Genomic DNA, 16942 nt, shown 5'->3' on the forward strand with positions numbered 1-16942 from the left:
AAGGGAGAGGTAGAGAGAAACATTCATGAGAACCATTAATCAGCTGCCTCCTGCACGCCCCCTACTGGGGATTGAGCTGGCAACCCGGGCATGTGCCCTTGACTAGAATCGAACCTGGGACCCTTCTGTCCACAGGCCAATGCTCTATCCACTGAGCCAAATCAGCTGGGGCAGTTTTTGGATTCCTTCAGATTAGAGAAATGAAACCTGGGTTTCAACATCAGCTCACCTACTCACTATGTGAAAGGAAGCCGTTGCTTGACTGCTCTCAATCTTTTTCCTCATTAAAATGGGGCTAATAATCCTTCCTTCCCTCAGGGTTGTGAAATATAAAGGAGCTGTTGCCTAGAAAGTATGTGAGCCCAGTGTCTGCACATTAATAGTTCTCAAGGATCCTGTTGCTCTTGTAGCCCCAAGTAAGAGTCAGGTCCAGGACTTCATTATTTATATTGGTCTGTAAATATCCCCTTTCACCCAGGCCTTGTCTGTCTGCCTCTGTGCTCAGGTCTGCAACGAGAAAGCTAGGGATGGGGGTCCAGAGGTGAAAAAATAATTCACAACTGATGTGGACTAAAGGGCCAGAGTTGGGGCTTGGGACCCTCATTGTAGGAAGAGAGTGTAGGAGGAGGGCAAACGGGGAGGTTCCTGGAGCAAATACTCAAGTGCCTTGAGCTGGTTCCGTCAGGCTATATTCTGGAGGTGTGGCTGGAAGAGGGATGGGAACTCTTACCTTTGTCCCCACCTGGCAACGGTAGAGACGCCTACCTGGGTGGTGGTGGTTCTGTCTTTGCACAGTCCCCAGGAACTGGGCCTCGGTTGCTTTCTGGGGCTCTCACTTCCCCCTTCCTCCCGAGTCTCCGAACTCAGACTGCAGTTATCCCTAGAGAGGCACCGAGACCTGTCTGACACCATCAGGCAGGCGGTGATCAAGCTAGAACCAGAATGCGGCCTGAGTGCTCCCAGTCCAGGTCTCTCCCTGCCGCCCTGGCTGCCCCCTCCTGGCAGACTCACCTTCCCTCACACCAAGAGGAGACTGACTCGGTGAGAGAAGTCGGGCACAGACTGGCGGACGAGTTAGTGGATCCCCGTAGGGGCCTGGCGGCACTGCTGGGTTCGTGGGAGGGTCTCTCAGTGACTATTTACCAAGTTGGGGAGGTCCCACCGAGCCCCCTCCGCGTCCCAGGATTTGCTTTAGCGAGAGTAAGTCAACGCGTATTTGAAATGCGGTAGAGTAAGGAGCTGGTCGGGACTCAGACACTCCATTCGGCAAAATGAAAGTTCTCTCCCAGGTTAAAGGGGCACCTGCGGCAGCCGTCCCGGAGTTGGCAGCCGCGGGAGCCAGGCTGCAGGCCTGCGCCTTTAAGGAGCCAGGGGGCGGAGGGCGGGGCAGGAAGCGGACTCCCCGGCGGCGCCACGGGCTAGGTCTTTTTTGGGATGGGGCGGGCAGCCGGGCCATGGGCCCCGCCCCGCTTCCGACCTCCAGGTGCCTGGCCCTCCCCAGGCGGGAGGGGAGGGAAGGGGGCCGGGGGTGTCGGATCAGCCCGGGTTTGGGGGGGCTCCCCACTCGGCATCCCGCCCACAAAGGCTCAAGTTTGTTGACTTGGAGAGAGTGGCCGGGGCGGGGGCGGGTGCTAAGAATACTCGTCCGCTCGGCCGCCGCGCTGTGCAGTTTACACAGCTGTCACCTCGGGACTCCTTCCTTCACCATAAACACAGCCGCCGTGTGGGAGCGCCTCCCGGGTGCCAGGCCCGGTGCCCAGACCTTTCCGAGCGCAGCCCCATGGAGTCTGCCCTCATCACCTCGTTCCCACCCTACCGGGCGGGAAGGCTCCGCTCGGCGTGGGGCCGAGACTCGCCCGAGGTCCCTAGGCGGGTCGGCGGCTCCGGGATCCAGACGCGGGGCCGGGGAGGCGGGGCGCGGTGCTGCCCGGGGGCGGAGCGGCGGGCGGGGCGGAAGGCGAAGGGGGTTGCGCGGCGGCTGGCCATCTTAAGTGGCCGCGGAGAGTCTAGGGCCGCTTCCCCCGGGAAGGGCGCCCCGGAGCAGCCCAGGAGGTGGGGGTCTGCGCGCGGCGGCCGCGGCCCTGGGGAGAGGTCGGGAGCCCACGGGTTTGCGGGAACTTCCTCCTAGACGGGCAGAGGGAGGCCTGGGTTCGGGCTGCTGAACCCCTCGAGGCCAGGGCCTGCGGGGATGGTGGATGGTGCCAGGGAACTTGGCCAAGACGGGGGAAGGGCTCTGCCCGGGCCGAGAGGGGCTGCCAGGGACCGTGCGTGGGGTTTCGAGGACACCGAACCTCGTCAGGGGGTTTGTAGGGGATCGGATCTCTGTGAAGGGGATTCCCTCGCGGAATTTGTATGGAGCTGGACCCAGTGTGGTTTAGGGGCTCGTGTCTAAGCGGGGAGTTGGGGGTTGGGGCCGCTCGGATGATGGGGAGAGGGATGGAAGGAAGTTCATCGTGGGGTCCACGGGTTTGGGGAACTCGATTCTGCAAGGTTATGGGGGGCGGAATGGAAAGGATCTGGGGCGGAATCAGACGGCTGTAGGAGCCGGGGGTCATATGGCGATGATTAAAGGGGACTCGCTCCCAGGGGAGGGGACCGGGGCCCCACTCTGTCGGGGCACAGGATGGAGGGACTTGGGCTTCCCGTGGGGGTTGGCTAGATCTCCCCGGGATGGTGATGGCGGGGCGGACCATTGTGCGGTTTGGGAAGTCCCGGGTCCTGCGGGAATGCGGGGGGCGGGGGCGGGGGGCCCGCGGCGGGGGAGGGGCGGCCGCCGGCCCTGCGCGCTGCGCTCCGGCCCCTCCCGCCGCTTCTGAACAAACTTTTCTTTCTCTTCAAGTTGAGGCCGGCGCTGCAGGCGGCGGCGGCTGCACGGCACACCAGACGGCCTGCGCGGCGGAGCGCGGTGCCCCGATCCCCGACCCGGCTGCCCGCCGATCCTCAGGCCCTGGGCCCGGGCGCGGCCCCAGCCTCAGCCCCTTGCGCGCGGAGGCTATGGCGCGGGGCGGTGGGCGCGGGCGGCGCTAAGCCCAGCGCGGGCCATGGCCTCGGCTGGCGGGGCGCTGGGCCCCGGAGGCACCGGGCCGGGGGGCGCGCTGGGCAGCCCGGCCCCTGCCTGGTACCACCGAGACCTGAGCCGCGCTGCTGCCGAGGAACTGCTGGCCCGGGCAGGCCGCGATGGCAGCTTCCTGGTCCGAGACAGCGAGAGCGTGGCGGGCGCCTTCGCGCTCTGCGTCCTGTGAGTGGCGCTGGGGCTGTCGGCGGGCGGGGGCGCGGGTTGGGGTTCCTTGATTGTGTGGAGAGGGCTCGGGACGGTGGACGCCAGCGCCCCCCAGAGTGGGGCCTTGGCTGTATGCTGAGGCCGAGGAAGGATGCCGGGCACACTTCCTTCCTGCTGCTGTGTGTCTGGGGGCACTTTCTGGGGGCGACGAAGCAGAGTAAGTGCCCACCCGCTGCCAGGGTGGCTGTAAGGGGGAAATGCATGGGGGTCTCTGTCCGACCCCCTCAGCCACCCTCCAGAGAGAAGGAGCTGGAGGATGAGGATGTGCATTGCATGGTTGTGTGCAGGGCTGCTTACAGAGATGGGGTGTCTGAGAGGTAGGCAGAGGCGTAGTTGGAGTTGGGGGCAGAGGGACTGATGGGGTGTGTGAGGATGGTCAGCAGCTCCCTTAGGGGGCGTTGCTGTGCCCCCAGATTGAGGTTGGGGCCTGCCTGGCCATGTATGGCTGGGGCTAGGGGGCAGGGTGGTGTCCAGAAGAAGAGGGTGAGGCTGTGTGGGGCCATGCCATTATTTCATGAATCAATGAGTGAGTGTGTGTGCTCTGGCTCCCGGCTGCCCTAGCCTTGAACTGTGGGTGCTGAGTGTGGGGCTAGACTTGGCACCTCTCTGGGTGGGTCTGGCCCTGTGGCTGTACCCATCCGCTGTAGGTGGCAGTGGTGTTGGGTGAGTTTGCACTTTTAGTTTTTGGAGTCTTCTCCCTGAGCTGCCCCCACACCACTGGGTCTGACACTGGGTAGGCTCCTATGGGCCTCAGGGGTGGGTGGTGGTGAGTGGGGAGCCACATGGATGCTTTGTTTAGATCTAGTTATGTTTCTCCTTGGCCCCATGAGCACTCCCAAACCTCCATCCCTCTGTCCCTTCCCTCTCTGTTCTCTTCACATCTTTGGGGGGGGGGGGGGAGTGCATTGGCCCAGGCTGGTGGTTCTCAACTGGGGTTGACTTGATCCCTCCGGGGACCTTTGGCAATGTCTAGAGACATTTTTTGGTTGTCACAACTGGGATGATGCTACTGGCATCTAGTGGGTAGAAGCTAGGGATGCTCCTAAGCATCCTACAAGCATGGGGCAGCCCCTCCCAACGAAGATTTATGCAGTCTCAACCGCAGTAGTGCTGAGGCTGAGAAACCCTGAGGCAGGCAGTGGACCTGAAGAGGAAGGGGTGCTCTGGGTCTCAGCTTATGCCCTAAGTCTGAGGCTCAGCCTGGAAGACTACAGAGGAGCAGACTAAGCAGATGCATATCCTTGAGCCCTGCCTCCCAGCCCCCTCTGAGGCATAACCCCTAATTAGGGAGGGGCGGGAGGCAGGTGTTGGGTCAGCTGTTGAGTGAGAGGAGGACAGCTGGGCCTGTGTCTGGGTGAGGAAGTTATTGTCCCAGGAGGGGAGAATCCGGGCTCCATTGCCAGGAGAGGAGATGGGTGGGGTGAGGGTCTGTGAGGAGATAGTTCAGCTTTGCCAGCTGACTCTGGCTACTCCTAGCATTTCAGGAGCCTGGGGGTGGGCGATCAGAAACATACTTGCTTACCTGTGTACACTCCCACATGTACACAGGACACTTCCCTGCCTCAGCAGGCACAGGCGATCCAATCAGCAGGCCAGGATATAAGGCCTTGGCCTCTGCCCTGGCTTTAAATCCCAGCTCTGCCTTTTACTTGCTTTGTGTTTCATCTGTGAGTCTCAGTTTCCTCTTCTAAAGAATGGAGATAATAATGATATCTGCCTCAAAAGGTGAAGATTAATGAGATCATGTCTGTGCTAAGTACACAGAGACAGGGCTCAGTTAATGGGATGTTATTATTGTTATAAACAGAGGCCCACAGTCCACAAACCAACACACCCAGTCACATACAGGCACCAGCATGGCTTGTGTCTGGTTGGCAGCCAAGAGAGCCCTCAAACGGGGCCCACCTGAGGGAAGGGAATGGCCCCGTGGCCAAGGTAAAGGGTCTTCTCATATAGGCATTTGGTCCTCTCTGGAGCCAACACCCCCTCCTGCCTAATACACAGTCTGGGTGACTCCCTTGGGCAAGACTACCCTGAGGTATGGCTGCAGAGGGAGTCTCCCAGCCCCACTGAGTGTGGCCTTCGCCACCCAGGCCTGGCTCAGCTGTCACCTGCTCAGCTGTTGCTGTCATCTGTCAGCACCCCTATTGCCCCTCCTCAGTTTGGGGCTCCTAGTGGCCTAGGTCTACCATGGGGAGGCCCCCTTAGGTCATCCCAATTTCCTGGTGTCTGGGGAAGGGGGTAGAAATCCCCAGGATGATACCCTACACTCTCCAGCAAAACTGCCCCAGACACACCCAACTTCAGCAGAGCTAGACACCAACATAAACACAAGACAGCAGGCACATGTGTGTTAGCACATTGCCCATGCATGCAAACAGCGGTTACCCAGGCTTCTGAGGACTCTTAATCTGGCGGGGGGCCCAGACTGGTACCACAGCCCAGAGGGGCTGTTTAGACAGCTGTAGAGGCCACAAAAGAGCTGTCTGTTACTTCCCGGGCCCTGTGGTGGGTGTGGAGACTATGTAGGTCTGGCGGGGGGAGGTGGGGGGGATCCTGCTTGTTGGTGACACTAGAAGGATGGACGTGGACTGCCTCCATCATTAACCCTATACAGCTTGGGCAAATGGTTATAGGGAAGCCAAGCTGAAAGGGCTGGTGTTGAGTCCAGTGGCAGGAGGAGAGGGAATCTTGGGGCTTAGACTCTAGCCTGGGAGTGACAGATTCTGACCTCCACCTTGCTATCAGGTACCAGAAGCATGTGCACACATATCGAATTCTGCCTGATGGAGAAGACTTTCTGGCTGTGCAGGTAAGGGCTTAGACCCTGACCCCTGACCTTGATTCCAGCCTTGGCCTGGGACTAGTTGGTTGACCCTTCTCCCACCCTTGTTGGCTGCAGACCTCGCAGGGTGTGCCTGTGCGCCGCTTCCAGACCCTGGGCGAGCTCATTGGCCTGTATGCCCAGCCCAACCAGGGCCTGGTGTGCGCCCTGCTGCTGCCTGTGGAGCGAGAGCGAGAGCCAGACCCGCAAGACGACCGAGATGCCTCAGGTGCCACCCGGTGTGCAGTGTGCAAATGCCTGCCCTGCCTCATGTTCAAATACTACCTGCTTCTTTCCATCCCATTTTCTCAACCTGCCTTCTTTAAAGCCCCAGCCCTAACCATGATGCCAGGGACCTATATCCCCTTTCCACGGAAGTTTCTGATCACCATGGCATTCCCCCATACTTCACTGAGGGTGGGAGGCCCAGATGGATGCCCCACTGACCCCTGTCCACAGATGGGGAGGATGAGAAGCCCCCGCTGCCCCCACGCTCTGGCTCCACCAGCATTTGTGCCTCTGTGGGGCCCAGCAGCCCCCCACCAGCCCCTGAGACCCCCACAACTCCGGCTGCTGAGAGGTAAGACCCCAATCCCCTCCACTGAGCAGGAAGTCCCTTTCTCCTCTGAGAACTATGTTCTCATTAAAGGTGGGGAGACCTTCTAGGCCTCACCCCCAGGGGCCCCCATCCCATCTCAGCCCCAGAGACAGTACTGATCCATGGTACTCTGATCGTCAATACTACTGTCTCCTGTAAGGATAGGGGAGGGGTGCTGGGACAGGGTCAGCAAGGCCTCTATTGACTTCTTAACCCCTCCTCCAAGTGCTCCCAATGGGTTGAGCACTGTCTCGCATGAGTACCTGAAGGGCAGCTACGGGCTGGACCTGGAAGCTGTTCGGAGTGGAGCCAGCAACCTGCCCCATCTCACCCGCACTCTTGCCACCTCATGCCGGAGGCTACACAGGTACCTGGGACATCCAACATCATGCATCGCACCTTTACCCCTCTGACCTGTCCTCACCTGCTCTCCCCTGCTGCACAGATGCCCTGACCTCTGACCTCTGGCCCTGAACAGGGAACCAGTCATTGCCTCCTGACTTTTCCTCACCTGAACCCTTGCATCCTCATGGTGGAGGCTGAAGCCCCCCTCCCTGTACCTGAATCGGGGTGGGCAGTTCTTCTGACCTGATGTCTCCCCTAGTGAGGTGGATAAGGTCCTGTCTGGCCTGGAAATTCTGTCCAAGGTGTTTGACCAGCAGAGCTCACCCATGGTGACCCGCCTTTTGCAGCAACAGGTGGGGTTGTGGGAACATCTTTGGGGAATGGGTTCATGTTCTGGGGCTGAGTTGGGGACCTCCTGCATGGCGGCCTCATGTACAAGACTTATTCCTTCTCACTGCAGAACTCACCACAGACGGGGGAGCAGGAACTAGAGAGCCTGGTGCTGAAACTGTCAGTGTTAAAGGACTTCCTGTCAGGCATCCAGAAGAAGGTGGCCTGACTCCTGACTTCTGACCCCTCACCCACCAGTCCCTTACCAGTCCCATTGGCCTAATTGATCTGAAGCCTGAAATTACAGTTTAGGGGCACCTCTATCATGCCCCTCTCAGGAGCAGCCCTCTGACCTTGTCCTCTTATGTTCCCTGACCTTGCCCTGTCCTTGCCCTCTCCAGGCCCTGAAGGCCCTTCAGGACATAAGTTCCACGGCCCCCCCGGCTCCACTGCAGCCATGCACACGTAAGGCCAAGACCATCCCTGTGCAGGCCTTTGAGGTACATTGCAGGGGGTGCCAGCGGGGGGTCTCATGGGTCAAAGGACAGTTGGAGGTGAAGGGGTTGCTGCCTGCCCCGAGGTCTTTTCAGCATCTCCTTACCTCTTGGCCTGCAGGTGAAGCTGGATGTGACCCTGGGCGATCTGACCAAGATTGGGAAATCACAGAAGTTCACGCTGAGCGTGGATGTCGAGGGCGGGCGGCTGGTGTTGCTGCGGAGACAGCGAGACTCACAGGAGGACTGGACAACCTTCACACATGACCGCAGTGCGCCAGGGCCGAAACTGGGAGGGGGGACAGGGCAACCCCAGGTCTCAGTACATAGGCCAGTGTGACTCATTCTCCATCCCCTAGTCCGCCAGCTCATTAAGTCTCAGCGTGTCCAGAACAAGCTGGGTGTCGTGTTTGAGAAGGAGAAGGACCGGACACAGCGCAAGGACTTCATCTTTGTCAGTGCCCGGGTGAGCAGCAGATTGGGCCAGGCCATTGGGGGCTGCAGGAGTCTCCATGGAATGGGAAGAGAAGGAACACATGATATAGACCTGTCATCCCTCCTGGCCGGGTGGGTCTGACAGGGCAGAGAGTACATGTATGGAGAGTGGGTGGCCTGAGGGTAGATTTAAATACTCCTTCAATGAACATTTATCGAGCACCTATTATATGCACGGACTATATAGTGGTGCACCAGACAGGCATGACCCTCCGCTCCCGGTACCTGCTACCTAGCAGGGTATCCCTGGAAGGAGGGGTTCCCTGGCTGCTCACCTGCTTCTTACTGGCTGCTGTTCCCCCAGAAGCGGGAGGCCTTCTGCCAGCTGCTACAGCTCATGAAGAACAAGCACTCAAAGCAGGATGAGCCCGACATGATCTCTGTCTTCATAGGCACCTGGAACATGGGTGAGGCCTGCGGGCAGGGGCCGAGGTGGGAGGGAGAAATGGCCCCAGAGCAGGGGCCTGACCACTCCCATCCCCTCCACCTCCAGGAAGTGTGCCTCCTCCGAAAAATGTGACATCTTGGTTCACATCGAAGGGACTGGGGAAGACCCTGGATGAGGTCACAGTTGCCATACCCCATGACATCTATGTTTTTGGGACCCAGGAGAACTCGGTGTGTGACCGAGAATGGCTGGACCTGCTACGCGGGGGCCTCAAGGAGCTCACAGATCTGGATTACCGCCCGGTGAGGGGGGTCATCTTGTCCAATCCCCTCTCCTCACAACCATCCCAAACGATCCTGCTTGACCTTATGGTGACCCTGGGAACACAACTTGACTGGCTGTTCTTCTGGCCTATGGGCATGTCCTTTATGAGATTTAACCCGAGTCCTTCATGATATGGGAGGCTCTGATTCTCTTTTGCCCCTCAGAAAAAAAAATAGCAAGTTTTCCTATCCTGTGCCTGCCAGAACAATTGATACAGTATGGGCTGTTTGGGAGGGGGTAGTGGACAGTGGCCCAGCTCAGGACAGAAGTGACTCTGTACTCTCCACCCAGATTGCCATGCAGTCCCTGTGGAACATCAAGGTGGCTGTGCTGGTCAAGCCAGAGCACGAGAACCGCATCAGCCATGTCAGTACCTCCAGTGTGAAGACTGGCATTGCCAACACCCTGGGTGAGCAGCGTGGACCTCCTGCTTCCTTTCCAGCCCAGGATCTTCCCCTTTGGGGTGGTCTCAGCTTTTCCATATATGGAACTCTTTGAACTTTGTAAAGTATGTTCCTATTCTAAATCTCATCTGGCCCCACCAGGAAGGCAGGCCAGGATAATTACCTCCATTTCACCTATATATATAAAAGCCTAAGCGACTAGTTGACCGGTTGCTATGACACGCACTGACCACTAGGGGGCAGATCTCTCTCCCCCCCCAATCACTGGCCAGGCCAAGGGACCCCCCACCTGTGCATGAATTCATGCACAGGGCCTCTAGTAGATGATAAAACTCAGGCCCAGAGTGGTTGAGTGATCTGTTCAGGTTGCATGCGGTGGAGCCTGGCATAGTGCCCAGGTCTGTTGGTTTGCAGTCCAGTGCTCCTCCAGGGTAGATTCTGCCCAGAATCTGTAGGTCCTTGCAGCTTCACCCTTGGAATCACTTGTGATCTCCAGGGGCTCTGTTCACACATGCAGACAGACTCAGTCCATCCTCGTGTGTGCCCCACGTGGATCTCCAGGGAAGGTGTGGGTGTGTGCTCAGAGGCCTGCCTACCTCCTCAAATGTGTGGGTGGGGCGTGTTGGGAGAACCTCACTGCTGCTTCAAGGGGGGAGCTGGGAGTCCTCTAAGGGTGACTCAGGCCTTTTTTTCTTGGTGTCCTGACAGGAAACAAGGGGGCTGTGGGCGTCTCCTTCATGTTCAATGGCACTTCATTTGGCTTTGTGAATTGCCACCTCACCTCAGGAAATGAGAAGACTGCCCGGTGAGCGGGTGCCTTCACCCCCATCCCTTAATTCACCTGAGGTCTATTCCCTCTCCCATATCCCAGTCCATGACCTACTTATGTCCCTGTCCCAAGAGACCACCTTCTCCCTTATCCCAACTCAAGACCCCCCTTTCCTCAGGGACCCTAATCCCTACCCCATCCCTGAACCCAGAGACTTCTTACCTTTTTCTGCCTGTCCCTGAGTCCTGACCCTGGGGCCCTCTTCCCATCCTCACTGTAGGCGGAACCAGAACTACCTGGACATCCTGCGGCTGCTCTCTCTGGGCGACCGCCAGCTCAGTGCCTTTGACATCTCTCTGCGTTTCACTCACCTCTTCTGGTTTGGGGACCTCAACTACCGTCTGGACATGGATATCCAGGTGCGAGCAGGTGGCTGGGCTGGGGGTCAGATGGGCTCTCACCTCTGGCTCTGGCTCAGAGGGACAGTCTTCAGCCTTTGTGTCCCCACCTCAGGAGATCCTGAACTATATCAGCAGAAAGGAGTTTGAGCCCCTGCTCAGGGTGGACCAGCTCAACTTGGAGCGGGAGAAGCACAAGGTCTTCCTCCGATTCAGTGAGTGTGGGCCAAGTAGGAGGTCTGAGGGCCAGAGGTCTGCGATATCCCTGAGCCCTGACCCCAGCCTGTTCCCTGCCTTCCCCAGGTGAAGAGGAGATCTCCTTCCCGCCCACCTACCGCTACGAGCGAGGTTCCCGGGACACATATGCCTGGCATAAGCAGAAGCCAACTGGGGTGAGTGAGGAGAACAGGTGTGCCTTAGGACCCTAGGGCTGCAGTGAATCAAGAGTACTTGTGGGGTCAAGGGCGTAGGCATCTGCAGTTACCACTCCAGTGCTCTGTTCCCTCTGAGGCCGTAGGGGTAATACTAGGTCTTGTGAGGATCCAAGGGGAAGGATGTAGGGCCTCATCAACTCTGGGAGTTGGGGGGTGGGGGGGTGGGGGGGGCTTGTGCTGAGCATTTCCTAGCTGTTGGCCCTGACCATGCTGCCATCCCCTGCCCAGGTCCGGACCAACGTGCCTTCATGGTGTGACCGGATTCTCTGGAAATCCTACCCTGAGACCCACATCATCTGCAATTCCTATGGTCAGAGCCTCACGGAAAGGGTGATGGGCGATCCTGGGTAGTCACTGTCCTGACTCTGCTCCAGCTTTGGGAAGTGGGAGCACAGGTTTTCTCTGAGCCCCCATTCCTATCCCCCTCCCCAGGTTGCACTGATGACATTGTCACCAGCGACCACTCCCCCGTGTTTGGGACATTTGAAGTTGGAGTTACCTCTCAGTTCATTTCCAAGAAAGGTGACTATTCTGGATATGCTTGTGGCTGTAGCTCACGTCTGGGGGACACAGGTGGAGACCTGGGATGTGCATGGGCTTGAATATATGTGTGTGTGTACACGTACATGCAGAATGTTTCTGAATATGATGTGTGAGGGTGTCTGTCTCCCTGGGTCATTGTAAGAGGTACATGCCCATGAGTATGTGTGTATATGTGTGAGTAGCTATCTGCCTGGGGCCACGTGTGTGCCCCTGAGTGTGCCTGATGGTGTGGTAGATTATTGGTGGCAATCCCTGAGGCATTCTGGTCCCCAGCACCTCTTAGATGACCTCTCATCCTTGAGTTGTGTCTGCTCTGATCTAGGGTCTGGGCATTAGGGTCTCACTCCCTATTGGCTTGTTGGGACTGGGGAGGCCCCTCCTGGCCTCTCCTCCTGCCCTGCCAGGGCCCCTGGCTTCCTATCCCAGGGCTCAGTCTCTGTCCTTTCCTCCTGTCACCTTCTCAGCCCTCCTGTCTTCCTTCCGCTCTCTGCCCCTCAGGGCTCTCAAAGACTTCAGACCAGGCCTACATTGAGTTTGAGAGCATCGAGGCCATTGTGAAAACGGCCAGCCGCACCAAGTTCTTCATTGAGTTCTACTCCACCTGCCTGGAGGGTCAGAAGGGGCCCAGGGCTGGAGTGGGCCAAGGGCCATGGGAGGCCAGATGTGCCCAGAGCAGTTAGCCCCCTACCCTAGTTAGGGGGAAGGGTGGCCGGGAAGTGGTACTTAATGGGTGTTCCCCACCTCTACCCCAGAGTACAAGAAGAGCTTTGAGAACGATGCCCAGAGCAGTGATAACATCAACTTCCTCAAAGTGCAGTGGTCTTCGCGCCAGCTGCCCACGGTAAGGCTGCAGGCAGGGCCTGGGCTCGCGGGTGAGGGCACAGAGAGGGCGCAGTGGAGCGCGTTCAGGGCCGGCCTGGGAGGGCAGGCAGAGCCTGCAGAGCACATGCGTCTGTGTGCGTGTCAGCGGGTCAGGCGTGGGCATGAGTGAGGAGAGGGTGTTTGCTTCATTTGGGGCCAAGTTACAGTTTGTTCATTTGTTTAATCATTACTTTTTGAACCTTTGCTAAATGTCAGGTCCTATGTTGGCCATTGAGGAAGCAGAAAATTAATTAGTTACAATGCTTTTAAGTGCTGGAAAGGCCCGTTTAGGGCTGTGTCTTCTACATTAAGGATTTGGGTTCTTTCCGTAAGAGTTGAGTTGCAGTGATCATGCGTGAGCCTGAGGGTAGGGGTGAGTGGTGTCAGGCAGGAGGGGGTGGTGGGGGCTTTGTTCCTCACTGGGCCTCTCCGCTCCGCAGCTCAAGCCCATTCTGGCTGACATCGAGTACCTGCAGGACCAGCACCTGCTGCTCACAGTGAAGTCCATGGATGGCTATGAATCCTATGGTGAGGGGGAAGGGGTGCCAAGGAGCCTAGGAAGCCACACGGGGCCCTAGAAAGGTTTGGCAATTTGTTGGTGTGCCCTTTCAGGGGAGTGTGTGGTGGCGCTCAAGTCCATGATTGGCAGCACGGCCCAGCAGTTCCTGACCTTCCTGTCCCACCGTGGCGAGGAGACAGGCAACATCCGTGGCTCCATGAAGGTGCGGGTGCCCACAGAGCGCCTGGGCACCCGTGAGCGACTCTACGGTGGGGGCTCCATGGGGAGGGGTGTGGGGCATGAGATGAGGTGGTGTGGGTAGGCCTCGGAGGAAAGGACCAGGGGTGTGGGGAGAGCATGTTGGAATCCCTGGAATAGTGTTTGGAAGTTCTGCAGCCATGGCTGGGAGAGGGCCTGCCCTGAGGAGCAGCTGGGTAGAGGCTGGGAGGTCAATGGGTGCCAGGACCCCAAGTCCCCTCTGAGTCCCCGCTCCCTTTCTCCCCCAGAGTGGATCAGCATTGATAAGGATGAGGCAGGAACAAAGGGCAAAGCCCCCTCTGTGTCCCGAGGCAGCCAAGAGCCCAGGTGAGCTGGGGCTGTGTGCGGTGTCATGTGAAGGGGTGCCTGGGGGCTTTTGGTCAGCCCCTACTTCATCTCTCCTGCCCTGTGCACCCCTGGCAGGTCAGGGAGCCGAAAGCCAGGCCCCACAGAGGCCTTCTGCCCACTGTCCAAGTTATTCGAAGAACCAGAGAAACCACCACCCACTGGGAGGCCACCAGCCCCTCCTCGAGCTACTCCCCGGGAGGAGCCCTGGACCCCCAGGTGAGAGAACTTCATCCATCACTGTGCTTGGCTTTCAGCACCAGCCCGGGGACTGTCTGCTGCCTGGGTGCCCTGCTGCCCCAGGGCCTACGCCACGGCCACTGGCCAGCCAGGCCTCCCTTAGGTGTGGCTCTGAGTCAAAGGGAGCACAGTCAGCCTTTCCTCTCAATTCTCCCTGAGAAATGGTTTCTGCAACAGCTCCCTCCACGTAAACAGAGCTCTTCTGAGCCTCCTGTGGAGAAGGCACACGCCCCAGCTCGGGGTTTCCCTCTGCGCGCTCTGTGGAGCACTCGCTGTTCTGTAGTGCCCCCTGGAAACGGGCTGGTGATCAAATGAGTTTGAGAAACGGTTCTTGCTAGATTCTTTTCTTAGATATTCCCAGTGCACATTAGTATTAGCCAAAGCTCTGAGCATGTGGACAGGAAGGAAACCCTTTTTCAACTTTGTTGAATATAGTTTCCCAAACTTAACAGGCCAGGAAGCTTCTTTTCCACACAATAACTATTAATATCTACAGAGTTCTGTGGATCATACCTTGGGAAAGTGGTTACATCCAATTGTTGCTTGCACTTAACTAAAAACTCCTAGGTCCAGGGGGTGCTTTTTCACTCATCTTCAGCTGTCGTCAGTCATCTTGGTTTTATTGCCAGGTTTGTGTAAAACCAACTTGAATTCCTGAGCAAGAGTCCTCAGTAGGTCAGTCTCTGATGCCTCAAGAGAGGGAAAGTGATATGCTCAAGGTCACATGTCTCCTGACTCCCAGTCTGGTTTTCCTTCTACCTCACCCACTACCTTCACTTTGGGTTTCTGGGTCCTGACTTAGTTATCCTGCTCCCTAACCCAGGTTGAAGCCAGAGGGGGCTCCAGAGCCCGAAGGGGTGGCGGCTCCTCCGCCCAAGAACAGCTTCAATAACCCTGCCTACTACGTCCTTGAAGGGGTCCCACACCAGCTGCTGCCCCCAGAGCCACCTCCGCCTGCCAGGGCCCTTGTCCCACCTGCCACCAAGAACAAGGTGGCCATCACAGTGCCTGCTCCACATCTTGGTCGCCACCGGCCTCCCCGTGTGGGAGAGGGGAGCTCATCAGATGAGGAGCCCGGGGGTACACTGCCCCCTCCAGACTTTCCACCCCCACCACTGCCAGACTCGGCCATCTTCCTGCCTCCAAGCCTGGATCCTTTGCCAGGGCCAGTGGTCCGGGGTCGCAGTGGGGGTGAGGCCCGTGGCCCACCACCCCCTAAGGCCCATCCAAGACCCCCACTGCCCCCAGGTCCCTCACCCACTAGCACTTTCCTGGGTGAGGTAGCCAGTGGGGACGATCGCTCCTGCTCGGTGCTGCAGATGGCCAAGACACTGAGTGAGGTGGACTACGCGCCTGCTGGGCCTGGCCGCTCAGTGCTCCTGCCAGGCCCCCTGGAGCTGCAGCCACCCAGGGGACTGCCCTCAGACTATGGCCGGCCGCTCAGCTTCCCTCCACCTCGCATCCGAGAGAGCATCCAGGAGGACCTGGCGGAGGAGGTGTGTGGACGGGGGTGGCTGGCTGTGTGCCGGAGGTGTGTGCTTGTCCCTGGACTGCCGTGTCCTTTTACGCCGTTCAACACTCAGCGGTGTCCCCTCTACCCTGAGCTGGGCACTGGGGAGCTGGGAGACATGGGTTAGCCCCAGTCCTTGCCTCCCTTCCCTCCACCCCAGGACATGTGGTAGAATGTGGCTGTCTTTCAATGCTCTCCCTGACATGCCCTATTTCTTCAGGCTCCGTGCCCGTGCCCGCAGAGCGGGCGGGCCGGCGGGCTGGGTGAGGCGGGCATGGGCGCCTGGCTGCGGGCCATCGGCTTGGAGCGCTATGAGGAGGGCCTGGTGCACAATGGCTGGGACGACCTGGAGTTTCTCAGGTGGGGCTGGGGCTGGAGGCAGATGGGTGGGGCTTGCCCTGGGGTGGAGCCACGGATCCTATGCAGTCCAGAGTCTGGACTACCTGCCCAGCTCTCAGCCTCCCTTACCCCTTCCTACAGCGACATCACCGAGGAGGACCTGGAGGAGGCTGGGGTGCAGGACCCGGCTCACAAGCGCCTCCTTCTGGACACCCTGCAGCTCAGCAAGTGATAGCGGTGGCACTGTGAAGCTGCGAATTCAGCACCCCTTCCTACCCCCACGAAGACCCAGCCATAGCCCCCCGAGTTGAAAATTTATGAGGGGTGGGCAGCACCTCTCTACCTATTTATTTGGAATCTGTGTTCCCCACTACCCGATCGTTTGGAATGCCCTAATTAGGACATCCTGCCCCTACTTTTATACCAGGGGCACCAGAGATCAGTTGCCATGGTTACCAAGGACCTTGGTTATTCTGGTGCTGCCCTCCCTTTCTGGCCCCCTCCTCTCAGACCTAAGGAGTGTCTGAGGGGTCCATTTGGGTACGTCTGGACCCTCACTTTCACCACTGTTCTTGGGCCTGTAGCACAGCGGGCGGGGCTTGGTTGGGACCTCTCCCCAACACCCATCTGGGGTGTCCATCCGGAAATGAAGGAACAGTCCAAGTACCGGGCTGGGTTTAATTTAAGATGTTCTGTGTGGGTTTGGGGAGGGCAGGGACTTTAATATTATCGGGGCAGTTGGGACTAGGGGATGAATCTCTGCCATAAAGTGCCAGTTTGCTTAGTTCTCACTGTCTCCTGGTCTTTGCGTGCGTAGCAGCCTCTGGGAGCAAGGGAGACCCAGCTCTTACCAGCAGCCAGCCTGTCCCCATCCTGGGCACTCAGAGGGGTTAGCGGCATGATGTCTTCAATAAATTAAGTTTTATTTGGATTGAGCAAAACTCACCTCAATAAATTACAAGTTTTTCAAAGAACAACAATAAAACAAAACAAAAAAAATCAGGAGGAAACCCCTCTGTCCCATTGGCCTGGCAGCCCCTGCACTTCTCTAAAGGGCCTACCCTCTGGGCCGGGAGGAAACGCTGGGGGACAAGCGGGTGGGGCCCTTCAGGCTGCTGATTACGGTGAGCCTGAGGGCTGGGGCCGCTGGCTGCTCCCCGAGGAGGGGACTGGCCCAGCCTGCCGCAGGGAGGGGAGGGGCCGGCTGTCCTCCCGGAGGACCTCACGTTGGAACCCTGTTGGGGACCGGCAGTTATCTGATCCC

General features: G+C 58.5%; 1 protein-coding gene across 1 annotated transcript; it reads left to right on the top strand.

The window, feature by feature from the left end:
- Positions 1 to 3041: 3041 nt before the first annotated feature.
- On the top strand, positions 3042 to 16465 carry INPPL1 (inositol polyphosphate phosphatase like 1; the record flags this gene model as incomplete). Its single annotated transcript, XM_081100304.1, has 28 exons — positions 3042 to 3238; positions 6029 to 6092; positions 6183 to 6333; positions 6564 to 6684; positions 6929 to 7069; positions 7307 to 7400; positions 7508 to 7597; positions 7779 to 7877; positions 7993 to 8143; positions 8231 to 8337; positions 8671 to 8773; positions 8860 to 9056; positions 9370 to 9487; positions 10191 to 10287; positions 10532 to 10670; positions 10765 to 10864; positions 10953 to 11041; positions 11312 to 11393; positions 11516 to 11605; positions 12125 to 12238; positions 12379 to 12467; positions 12928 to 13015; positions 13100 to 13255; positions 13493 to 13571; positions 13668 to 13808; positions 14653 to 15325; positions 15560 to 15699; positions 15820 to 16465. 28 exons carry the CDS (start codon positions 3042 to 3044, stop codon positions 15908 to 15910), a joined length of 3801 nt encoding a protein of 1266 aa, XP_080956430.1. The 3' UTR covers positions 15911 to 16465.
- Between the last annotated feature and the right edge of the window lie 477 nt (positions 16466 to 16942).

Source organism: Myotis nattereri (assembly GCF_964212035.1).
Source record: "Myotis nattereri genome assembly, chromosome: 9".
NCBI classification, from domain to species: Eukaryota; Metazoa; Chordata; class Mammalia; order Chiroptera; family Vespertilionidae; genus Myotis; species Myotis nattereri.